Source organism: Natator depressus, chromosome 4 (assembly GCF_965152275.1).
Source record: "Natator depressus isolate rNatDep1 chromosome 4, rNatDep2.hap1, whole genome shotgun sequence".
In the NCBI taxonomy this organism is placed as follows: domain Eukaryota; kingdom Metazoa; phylum Chordata; order Testudines; family Cheloniidae; genus Natator; species Natator depressus.
Window position 1 is genome coordinate 8280349 of NC_134237.1, and position 12345 is coordinate 8292693.

Genomic DNA, 12345 nt, shown 5'->3' on the forward strand with positions numbered 1-12345 from the left:
TACTGAGCGAAAATGTGACCCCACTTGTGTATGTTGAAAGCTTTAGAAAATCTGCCCCTGAGAGGTTTATTGGGGGATGGGGTGGAGATAATAAAAGAATGGGGTTATTTTATACTGAAACCATGACTTTTGGCGTATGTGCATTTTGGCACATCAACTACATTGCAGTTGTGAACTAACCTACTTATTTTCAACGCAGTGTATTAGCTCCCGGGTGCCTTTCAGAATAAAAAAAGGTTCCCTCCTTTTACGGGAACAACTGACTTGAGTCTTTTTGCAAAAATGGAGCAAAAAATCTGTCCACCTGAAGCTCTGTTAAAGGAATTTCAGAGAGGCAGTAGGCAACAGTATCAGCAAGGGCTTTCCTGGGGGAAAACTATGTTCTAAGCACTCTAACTACATTGTTGCTGTGTGCTGTTGTGCCTATATGTTTAAGAAGCTTTGGCATATTTCACTGCTACTGGACTGATTGCTGCTGAATGTTCTAGGGATATCTACCGTGGGAGGGAGTGAGGGGGGACCAGTTGTGCAGCTGACTGTATAGCTATGGCCTCACGCTGCATTGATTCTGTGGACAATGGCAGCACAGCTGGTTTGCTGGAGAACAACCAGTTAAAGGCCTTTTTGCAGTCATCAAATGTAATTTACGCAATTTGAGAAATATAATCACAATTACATGACTTCTCTTGAGTGATACATTCTTATGTTCTATTTCACTAACCATCCAAATTGAGCACTGGGCATACCTTTTGCATATAGGGCTCTAAAATGAATCATGTCTTTTCCAAGGGAATAAGGACCCAATCCTGGAAGGAGTGGACTAGGACTGGTCTAAATTTTTCTGTTAATTTTTTTTTCAACAGAAAACTGGGTTTTCAACTAAAGTTATTTTTATGGTGAAAAGTGCTTTCTGCAGAAAGTTTTGATTTTTCATAAAAACAACAACAACAAATGCCCCAAAACATTTTTTCAGATGCAAACTGAAATATTTTATTTGCCTATTTACCCTGGTGTCACCTGGGAGTTGTAGTTTGGTTTCCTCTTGTTCCCTTTCTTCTCAATGGGCCGAGCTCCCCAGCCAGACTTTATCTCCCATGATTCACCATGACCAGGGGCTCCCCTTGATGTGTCGGAGGGGAGATTGCTGTGCATCATGGGGGATGTATTCTGACCAAGGAGCCTGGCCTATAGAAGAGAATGGGAGAGTGAGGAACCTGAACTAAAACTCCCACAAAAAAGGTATTTCAGAATCAGAACATTTTTTTTTTTTAGATTATTTCACCAAATGGTTGGAATTTTCCATGGGAAACCCCCCTCTCTCATTTTCCAACCAGCTCGGTAGCCATGCACCCTCAGCACTAGTTGACTTCACTGGGAATTGAGGACATTCAGCAATTCATAGGATTATATTTTATATGATTAACTTCTGTTGTTGTTTCTAGGAATTGTAAACCTCACACAGCCTTGAAAATTACTATATAGCATGGTCAAGATTTACAAAAGTAACTAGTGATTTTGAGTGCTTCAATTTTTGGATTCTTAACTTGAGACACTTTTAAAGGTCCTGATTTTCAGAGTCTGGGTGCACAGCATATTTTGAAAACCGGACCCTTTTAAGGTATCCCAGGTTGTGCATCCAAAAATCAAAGCACCCAAAATCACTAGTCACTTTTGAAAATCTTGGCTTAGGTGCATAACTCGCACACACTATTCACACAAGTGTATTTGTTATAATGTGTATTGTAATGTCTTAATTTTTAAAAAAGTAAAGAATAAGCAACATTGTGTTAAAGAGGTTTGACACTTATGAACTAATCAAATATGTACACATATTAGTAATCTGTTAAACATTTTATTCATTTCATGGCCAAATGTAATTGGATTGGTCAAGCCAGGTGAGTGGGATGATGAAATATATGGTAATAATACCTATTATATAGCACTTTTCACCAGTAGATCTCAACGTGTTTTACAAAGGAGGGTAGTACTACTATCCCCGTTTTACAAATGGGGAAACTGAAGCACAGAGAGGGGAAGTGATTTGACCAAGGTCACCCAGCAGACCAGTGGCAGAGCCAGAAACAAAACTCAGACCTCCTGAGTCCCAATCCAGTGCTTGGTCCATGAGGCCACACTGTTACCCTATTCTCTGGTCAACATTTCTGGGAGCCAAAATCTACTGGCTGGCTGGCTGATGGATGAACAGGTTTCCATGACCTTGTCTCAGGCATCGGGACTTGGTTGTGCCCTTCCAAACCTCTCCTTCCCCTCCCAATCTGCTCCACAGAACCCATCCTTATTCGCTTGTCAGCATTACTGGCTACTTCCCTCCCTCCTAGGCTACCGTGTCACGAGATGAAAAAGCCTCTTCCTCTGAACCAGTGGGGGATTCCTCTTGGAAGCAAGTTTCTGTTAGCACTTGCAGTGCCCCAGACTCTTCTTTTTTCCCCCAGCCGAAACTCAGATCCACCCTCTTTTCTTGCCAGAACTCCTGAGCTGCACTGAGTGTAAACTTCGCACAGCTGAGGATTGAGCCCTGTGAGCCTACAATATTTTCATCCTTCCTAAAGCCAGCTGTTCTGGATGAATGGCATTTTGGGGTGGCTGGTACTGGCACTCTGCGTGGGGCACAAGGTGTTATGTATGTATTGTGAGCAGTGAAGAGCTAACATCAAAAGAACCAAATGTCCAATTTGGCTCAACACTGACAAGTTCAGATGCTCATTTGAAGTTTATCCAAATTCTTTATGTTTAGAAATGGCTGGGATAGGAGTTACATCAAACCCAGCATCCTTGGGAGATGTGAGATATATCCTGTTCCAGCCAGGTAAGAAGCACCAAAAAGGCCTTGCTCAGTGGGTTTATCAGGGCCCAGAGGCACTGGAACAAGAGAAGTATGCAAAAGAAAACAAACATCCCAAACTTTCTGGAAAGGGGTTGTCAACTTTACCCAAACTAATGTGCCTGTCCTGAATGACATGGAAAGTTGTCCTGATTCTTAGCACCTTTGAGCCATTGTTTATTTTGAAGACCTAGGCCTAAAATTCTGCCCTCGGATCCAGGGAAGCAATCCCAACTGAAGTCAATGGGAACTGCATGCATTTCCGGGGGCACCACTTGTCCCTAAATGTCTTGGGCCAGGTACCAATGTCCCTGCTCAGGACCAGATTCTGGGTGGCCTTTATGTGGGCGCAGAGCACAAATTAACCTTCCCCACCTTGTGCTGCTCAGGCCCAGACAAGATTTGAAGGCCCTGTGCTCCAGGTCTCTCCCTCTGTTGGAAAGCTGAGCTGGCCTGCTTGCATAGGGTAGTAGGTTGCACCCCATGAAAGACAAGGTTGTGGGGATGCTGCTTCTATCAGCAGACATCCTGCCTCTCTGAGACTGGAAGCTCCTTGGTGCTCCCCTTGGAGCACGGCAGCTCCACTTTGCCCCAAGGATGGGGACATACCTACATGGTACAATGACACTCGCCATTTTTAAGTATTTTGTATATAACTGTAGTGCCTAGATGTTCCCAGCCACATCAGGGCTCCATTGTGCCAGGCCCTGTGTACACACACACAAGAGACAGTCCCTGCCCCAAAGAGCTCACTCTCTCAACCAACAAGATAGAGGAAGAGAAAGGGGAAGGAACTTGCCCAAGGTCAATCCTCTGTCCTTACTCTGACAAACCTCCTATGGACTTCAGTAAGAACTCTGCGGAGGGAAGACTGCCTAGGGCTTCAGGATGTGGCCTCCTACACTGGAAGTGGTGTTTAGGATGTAGGAAACCCAGGTTCAAGTCCCTGGTCTCTATCAGGCCAGGCTATAGAGAGCCAGTGTCTCACTCTGTTAAACTTCCAAAGGTCTTATTTTATTTTTTTGAAGAGCCAGCAGAGTGGCGCAGCGGAATCATGCTGGGCCCATAACCAAGAGGTCAGTGGATTGAAACCATAGCTCAGTGGTTTGGGCATTGGCCTGCTGAACCCAGGGTTGTGAGTTCAATCCTTGAGGGGGCCATTTAGGGATCTGGGGCAAAAATTGGAGGTTGGACGAGATAACCTCCTGAAATCCCTTCCAATCCTGATAGTCTATGAAGTCCCTGGGGGTAGGGGCTGTCTTTCTGTTCTGACTTTGTACCATGTTTACCACAATGGGGTCCTGGGCCACGACTGGAACTCCTAGGTGCTACCATAATGCAAATAAATCGTAACAACCACCACCTATTGCAGAGATACAATGAGAACACTGACATGCTCTGGCAGACGTTTCGACGAAGACGTTTCGACGAACACTGGAATAAATGCCAGCTGATCCTTAAAACCAAAGCTGAAGTGTAAAATTAAAAGACTGGGGATTGCCTGATGCTCTGAGTGAGAAGACGGATGCTAGTTCCCAAGCTCCTTTGACTCATAACAAATTAGTATACTTTAATTTAATGTGATAAGACTGGAGATGAAACTGACATGCAGTTTTAATGTATTTGTTCAACAGAAGTGGCACACTAATGGAAAACAACACACACATTTCAAGTCTTCCTAATCATTTACTGCAGAATCAATCTGACATTGATTTACACATAAAATTGCTTCATTCCCTTCCACGTGTAGGATAATTATAACTAAAAGAGAAGGACAGCAAAGAGAAGGTACTTAGGATGCTTTGCAATCAGTCAGTCACACCTTTTCAAAATATTTGATTTCATATTCCAGGATGATGCCATTGGGTCGATCGGGCTCCTGCCAGGAAAGGGAGATGCTATTTTTAGCTATCTTTCCTTTTTTCACAATACTGATTGGAGAAGGTGCTGCAAGACAAGAGAAAAACAAAACAAAATGATAGTTAGTACGACAGTACCTTGTTTCCTAATTTAAATTCAACATTGCATATACTACTATGTATAGTCCACTGATGTAAATCAGTATAGTGTACATTGACTTCAATGTGGATTCATATCAGCTCGGGATCTGGCACTTTGGGCTCAATGGAGCTCTGTGATTTTCACTAGGTGAGGCTCTGATCCCATTGATGATTTCTGAACTGTGAATCATAGAATATCAGAGTTGGAAGGGACCTCAGGAGGTCATCTAGTCCAACCCCCTGCTCAAAGCAGGACCAGATTTTCAACAGCTGAAGATCTGGACCAAACCCACCAATATAAGAAGACTCCAACGCAGCACCATAGGTGCTGGAACTAAGGGTGCTGCTGCACCCCCTGTCTTCAAGTGGCTTCCACTATATACAGTTTGGTTCAATGAATCTCAGCACCCCCACTATGCAATTTGTTCCAGCACCCCTCTTCAGCACAATGCCAAGCTGTAAGCTACAGCAGCAGTTCCCACACCAAACCCACAGCCTGCTCCTGGTGGCAATGAGGCTACATACGGCAAGCTTCCTGTCACAGCAAAGGTATTCACTTTACAACGTATTGAAATGTTCAGAAGAGGATCTCAGAGCTGCTCGGTTGCCTGAATTGGGGAAGTGATGTGTCTCTGTGTCAGTCTGTAATGCTTGTCTGTGTCAGTGATGCCAGGGAGAGGAGCAGCGCAAGACTTACAGCCTTTAGAGGAAGGGAAGGAAGAAGGCTGTGGCAGATCAGATGGGAAGGTGAAGGAGAGTCAATTGGAAGCATTGGAGGAAGAGAGTGAGACGGTCTGACAAGCTAAGAGGCTGGGTAAGGCAGAGCAGGAGAGATTGTCAAAATTCAGTGTTTTCCGAAGGAAAAGAAAAAGGGAGGTCATTCTTTTCACAAAATGTTTGCAAAGAAAATCCATCCCATTATCTAACCAGCTCTAGCAATTGGCAAGATCCGGAGTGGGGAGGCAGGTGCGCAGAGGGAGTGAGAAGTGACACACCAGGGATTAGGAGTGTGAGCTCAGGAGTCTATGAGAGTGGAGGAGTACTGCTGCGTGACCAGACAGATGGCAGGGCTGGGGGAGGAGAGAGAGAATTTGCAGTAGGGCAAGCTCAATGTGGGCACAATACTTATGCCAGAGCTCCCCACCAGGGCGGGGATCAGGACTGGGGGCAGCAGGTGCTGGGGGCAGGTAGGGGTTGGCCGTGTTGTTCAGTGTAGATAACGATTCAAGGACATTTTACACCCATGGAGGCCACTGAAGTACTTTAAAAATCAGCGTTTGTTTGGCGTTTAAATTTCAACTCCACATGTGGAAGGAAAATCAACCTGGTGCGATGATGCCTTATTTTTCAAAATGATTGGTGTTATTTCAAGCCAGGGAATACCTCTATCAATCTGTCTGCTGATCCACCTGTTGTACCCAGCTAACCTCAAACTTTATAACACGCCCGTCTCCACTCTATCCGAGTCTGCTTTACTGCAGTGTGGTTACTGAGAGAATCATAGAATCATAGAATATCAGGGTTGGAAGGGACCTCAGGAGGTTATCTAGTCCAGCCCCCTGCTCAAAGCAGAACCAATCCCCAACTAAATCATCCCAGCCAGGGCTTTGTCAAGCCTGACCTTAAAAACTTCTAAGGAAGGAGATTCTACCACCTCCCTAGGTAACGCATTCCAGTGTTTCACCACCCTCCTAGCGAAAAAGTTTTTCCTAATATCCAACCTAAACCTCCCCCACTGCAACTTGAAACCTTTACTCCTTGTCCTGTCATCTTCTACCACTGAGAATAGTCTAGAACCATCCTCTTTGGAACCACCTCTCAGGTAGTTGAAAGCAGCTATCAAATCCCCCCTCATTCTTCTCTTCTGCAGACTAAACAATCCCAGTTCCCTCAGCCTCTCCTCATAAGTCATGTGTTCCAGACCCCTAATCATTTTTGTTTCCCTCCGCTGGACTCTCTCCAATTTTTCCACATCCTTCTTGTAGTGTGGGGCCCAAAACTGGACACAGTACTCCAGATGAGGCCTCACCAATGTCGAATAGAGGGGAACGATCACGTCCCTCCATCTGCTGGCTATGCCCTTACTTATACATCCCAAAATGCCATTGGCCTTCTTGGCAACAAGGGCACACTATTGACTCATATCCAGCTTCTTGTCCACTGTCACCCCTAGGTCCTTTTCCGCAGAACTGCTGCCTAGGCATTCGGTCCCTAGTCTGTAGCGGTGCATTGGATTCTTCCGTCCTAAGTGCAGGACCCTGCACTTATCCTTGTTGAACCTCATCAGATTTCTTTTGGCCCAATCCTCCAATTTGTCTAGGTCCCTCTGTATCCTATCCCTACCTGCCACCGTATCTACCACTCCTCCTAGTTTAGTATCATCCGCAAATTTGCTGAGAGTGCAATCCACACCATCCTCCAGATCATTTATGAAGATATTGAACAAAACCAGCCCCAGGACCGACCCTTGGAGCACTCCACTTGATACCGGCTGCCATCTAGACATGGAGCCATTGATCACTACCCGTTGAGCCCGACAATCTAGCCAACTTTCTACGCACCTTATAGTGCATTCATCCAGCCCATACTTCTTTAACTTGCGGACAAGAATACTGTGGGAGACCATGTCAAAAGCTTTGCTAAAGTCAAGAAACAATACATCCACTGCTTTCCCTTCATCCACAGAACCAGTAATCTCATCATAGGAGGCGATTAGATTAGTCAGGCATGACTTTCCCTTGGTGAATCCATGCTGACTGTTCCTGATCACTTTCCTCTCGTGTAAGTGCTTCAGGATTGATTCCTTGAGGACCTGCTCCATGATTTTTCCGGGGACTGAGGTGAGGCTGACTGGCCTGTAGTTCCCAGGATCCTCCTGCTTCCCTTTTTTAAAGATGGGCACTACATTAGCCTTTTTCCAGTCATCCGGGACTTCCCCCGATCGCCATAAGTTTTCAAAGATAATGGCCAATGGCTCTGCAACCACATCCGCCAACTCCTTTAGCACCCTCGGATGCAACGCATCCGGCCCCATGGACTTGTGCACGTCCAACTTTTCTAAATAGTCCCTAACCACTTCTTTCTCCACAGAGGGCTGGCCACCTACTCCCCATGCTTATCTACCAACAGGAGAGTGGGGTTGTGGGGGCGGGGGAGGGAAGAAAACCTGGATTTGTGCTGGAAATGGCCCAACTTGATTATCATACACATTGTAAGGAGAGTGATCACTTTAGATAAGCTATTACCAACAGGAGAGTGGGGTGGGGGGAGAGAAAATCTTTTGTAGTGGTAAACACCCATTTTTTCATGCTTTGTGTGTATAAAAAGATCTTCTACACTTTCCACAGTATGGATCCGATGAAGTGAGCTGTAGCTCACGAAAGCTTATGCTCAAATAAATTGGTTAGTCTCTAAGGTGCCACAAGTCCTCCTTTTCTTTTTGCGAATACAGACTAACACGGCTGTCACTCTGAAACCTGTGCTAGGACAGGCACTACTGCGCACTGATGAAAATAGCTCCATCTGTCGCTCCAGGGGCAGCTAAACTTCAGTACTGAATACAATGGCTGCTGTAATCTTTACCCGTTCCTTGTTTTTCTAATTAACATTGCTGAGATGATACCTGAGATGCCACAGTGGCATTAATTCCTTGCAAATGGAAATTGTAACGATTTTAATGGCGACCACTAGGCAGCAAGCCCAGCATCAGGTTTGTCTATTGAACTTTCTACTGGCCTTTGGGAGCCTGCAGAATTAAAGGAACTATATAATTTTACAATCAGCCTTCCCAAGCTATTTGCTATCTTTACAGCGCACACATGCATTGCAAATATATTTGATGGCTCATTTTCAACTCAGAGACCTAAACAACTGTTAAAGTTATGCTTTTTACAACCGCTACCAGCTCCATCGTGGAATGTCCTACAGAAAATAAAACGTCGTACTTTTATTGCTCTCCTGAGTCCTTGGTGCGTCTGCGCAGGGCTGACTGGGGCTGTAATGGTCTCCAGGGATCACTCATAGAAATCCGGAAGGGAGCCAGAAAGAGAATGATGATGCACAAGCTAAATAATGCCAGTGTTTTTTAAATCGATAGCAAAACCCACAGGTCTAAAAATGACAACAAGGAGATATGAGAGCATCAGGGCAACACACGCCTGTTTTTGTAGGTACCTCTATGAACTCCATTACCACAGTATTTGAGCACCTCACACGACAATGCGTTTATCCTCACAACACCCTAGTGAAGTAGGAGGACGACACTTATCCAATTTCACCCATCAGGGCATAACATACGCAAAGACTATGTGACTTGCCTAAGGCAGGGCAGGGAATTGAACCTTTCTGCCCCGCTTCACCTAAAGCTGGCATCCTTCCCACCATACCATCCTTTCTTTTCTAGCTGAGATTGTGTATCTTCTCCGTTCAGCTCTGTACCTCTCTCCGCCGCCCATCAAATAAATAGCATTTTGCATTTGGTGTAAAAATGATAATCCTCAATTCAAACATATTTTACCTTCCAAAATTTCACTGATCCATAAAAATATTACTTTTTGTATGCAAGAGGAACTAATTAACATGCTACCAAAAAAAAATCCCAGTTAAATAACGAAGACAACAAACAAACTCATTTTGCCAACTCCGAGCTTCAGCCAGAACGAATACGGGACATTTTCCAAATGTTTATTCCTGGATTGGACACCGTTGGCAAGCTTGTGTTGGAAAATCAGGACCCTAAATCTGAACATCTTCCAGGTAAACATATTCACCTGCTGTTTACTAATCTCTCACCACTTTGGCTTTCTGAGGACACTGTAGAGTACTACTCTCCCCCACATGGTCTTTTCTGAAGAGCAGGCCTCAGGTTCACAGTCACAGCAGCCTTCTATCTACACACTCCAGGGTGCCTGGAATTGAACTGCTGAGGGGGTACAAGCCAGAGAGGTGTGAAAGGCCCTTAATCTGTAAACAGTTTAATCGATCCTGAGACCAGAAAGGACCACTATCATCATTCAATCTGACCTCCTGCATAACCAAGGCATAGAATGTCACCATTTACATCAAGCCCATATCTGATGATTGAGCTAGAGCACATGTTTAGAAAGACATCCCATCTTGATTTAAAAATTCAAGTGATGAGACCCCCCACCTCTGACACATGAGAGTGCCTCCCTTGAGGTCAATAGGACTCTTCTGCGTGTGCAAGTGGGGCCTACACTAGCTCTCACACTTAGGGGTTAGCTTGTGTATTACCCACCAAAGCACCTCAGGAGCTAGAACTCCGAGAGGCACAATACCTCCCAGAGGACCCAGGCTGCACGGGGAACAGGAGGGAAGTAATTTACTACAGCTGTTTTCAGGGTGCAGGCTACTCCCTGTCTTTGTGCAACCAGCCAGGCATGAAAAGGGGAGAGAGGAGGGAGATGCCATGGTTTTGTCTACTCTCTATCCACTTGCTTCCTGGACAGACCATCTGGCATGCAGCCCCTGCCCAGCCCCTAGCACCTGGAGCTCTGATCTGGACAGCCCGAACACAAATGCTCAAGGCATGGAGGGGGAGGAGGGAAAAGAATCCTCCCCCATAATCTCTTATGCAGCCACATTATGGCTAGTGCCATTCTTTTGATGGATTTATATCATCAAACAGGAATCTCCGTTTGTACTGATCTCCCGCCTCCCTCAACATGTGTATGACAGAGGTGTGACATGTTAGACATGTGTGTATATGACATGTGAGTTGTGTGTGTGTGTGTGTGTGTGTTAGGGGGAAATATTAGCCAATAGAGAGGGGGAAGTGGTGAATTCTCACACAATAGGAAGAAGTTGCTCAGAGTAAGCTCCTCTCATGATCCACAGGAAATTGATAGCTTAAGGAGGCGAAGCTGTCTCCTCAGCCATTGAGGAGCTGGTCACATGTCATAAAATCAACACCTCCCTTTGGGAAATGGTGTGTTTGGAAACAACTAGGCCAAAACATAACTCGTTCTTTACTTTTCCTCTCTCGGCCTCTGCCCAGATCTGGGGATCTAGGGCTGTGTGTGCAGAGTCTCAAAGGGCATCAGGAGTAGCCAATGTGATCTTTAAGAGACTGCAACCTTTGCGAAGGGTTTATGTCCCTTTACGCAGCTTTGCACTTTCAAAGTTACCTTCACAAAAAGGCAGGCTGTGGAACATATGTTTAAAAGTAGAAGAGAGAGAAATCTGAGATTATTTCTCGAGTTTGTACCCTAACCCTAACGAATCAAGGAAACATCAGACCATAAGCTTTACAGTATATGTTCTGCAGCTCGGCTGAATTTCAGCTCTTCCTTTCTGTGTCCGTGCATCTCAAGCCTTCCCCCAGAAGACAAGGCCTCAGTAGAAGCGACTTAGTACCAAGAATGCTTTACCAGATAAAGGACCTTTCATTTTCTATGTGGGAGATTTTCTAATTTGTCAAAGAGATTTAGGAGTGCAAGTCCCATTACAACAATGGAGCTTGTGCTCTTCAATCCCATCAACACTTTGGGAAATCTCCCTCTAAGATCTTAAAGGCAGTCCAGTACATCTCCTATAACACAGAAATCCAGTACCCCAATCTCCTTTCTGAGAGCATGTGTAATAGAAAATGTACCATCCCTGCTCCAGTGATAGAGAAAAATAAACAGAGCCTGGATATAGTAATACGCATGTTCAGATTACTGTGAAAACACTAATCCTCACCATGCCACGGCGTGGTGCTAGGAGGGAGGAGTATGGTTATCTCCATTTTATAGATATGAAAAAGGTGAAGTGGAAGCATCTTGCCCAAGGCCATGCAATCTAGTGGAAGCGCCAGGATTAAACTTCAGGAGCATCTTAAGTGGCCCAGTGGATAATGTGCTCAACTGCAATCCATAAGGGCATGGGTTTGAGTCTTGCTCAAACTCACACTGAAAGACCAGCTTCAAGGTAGGGCCCAGGCTTTGGGGTTAGGGAAGACAAAGGTAGTCCTTGATGCTAGCCACATCACTTTCTTGTGTACTATTGGCTGCGGAAACTGACATGCCTAACTGGTTCAGCCTGCTGAACCACCTGGCTCAGGGCAGACTTTGACTTTTTTGAGTGTCTTACTTCTAATGCCATATTGGCCTTCCGACATAGCTCTGACTTTGCAATTTGTCTTTTCTTTGTTAGCTTACAAACTTTAATTTCTGGCTGCATAAGAATCCCACATGTTTGGCTGCAGCCAAGCAGAATGCTGTACTCTACCGGGAAAGAGAAGCAAGATAAGAAAATGGGTAAGTGAACTCCCAAAGTAAATTAGAGAGGCAGTAACTGTATTCATTTTGGATCTTCTTCCTAAGAATTGTTAAAGTGTAATCATGAGATAAAGACCAATTAAGTATATTTAATCAATCCCAGTGGTGCTGGAATGATACCGTAGCTACTCTGCATCCTCAACACATTGAAGTTACAATGTTCTGAACTGAAGAAGGAAAGTATTAAGTATTTTAGAGTTTTCTTTATCAAACAAAATGTAAT

At 44.9% G+C, this 12345-nt stretch overlaps 1 protein-coding gene across 16 annotated transcripts in view; it reads right to left on the reverse strand.

Moving 5' to 3' along the window:
* The window catches only part of EPHA5 (EPH receptor A5), a 375690-nt gene that overhangs the window by 141010 nt on the left and 222335 nt on the right, over positions 1-12345 (reverse strand). For all 16 annotated transcript variants that reach the window (XM_074950322.1, XM_074950327.1, XM_074950328.1 and 13 more), the window contains one exon: positions 4665-4789. In XM_074950322.1, coding sequence (XP_074806423.1) covers positions 4665-4789 — 125 coding nt within the window. The remainder of the gene's footprint in view (positions 1-4664; positions 4790-12345) is intronic.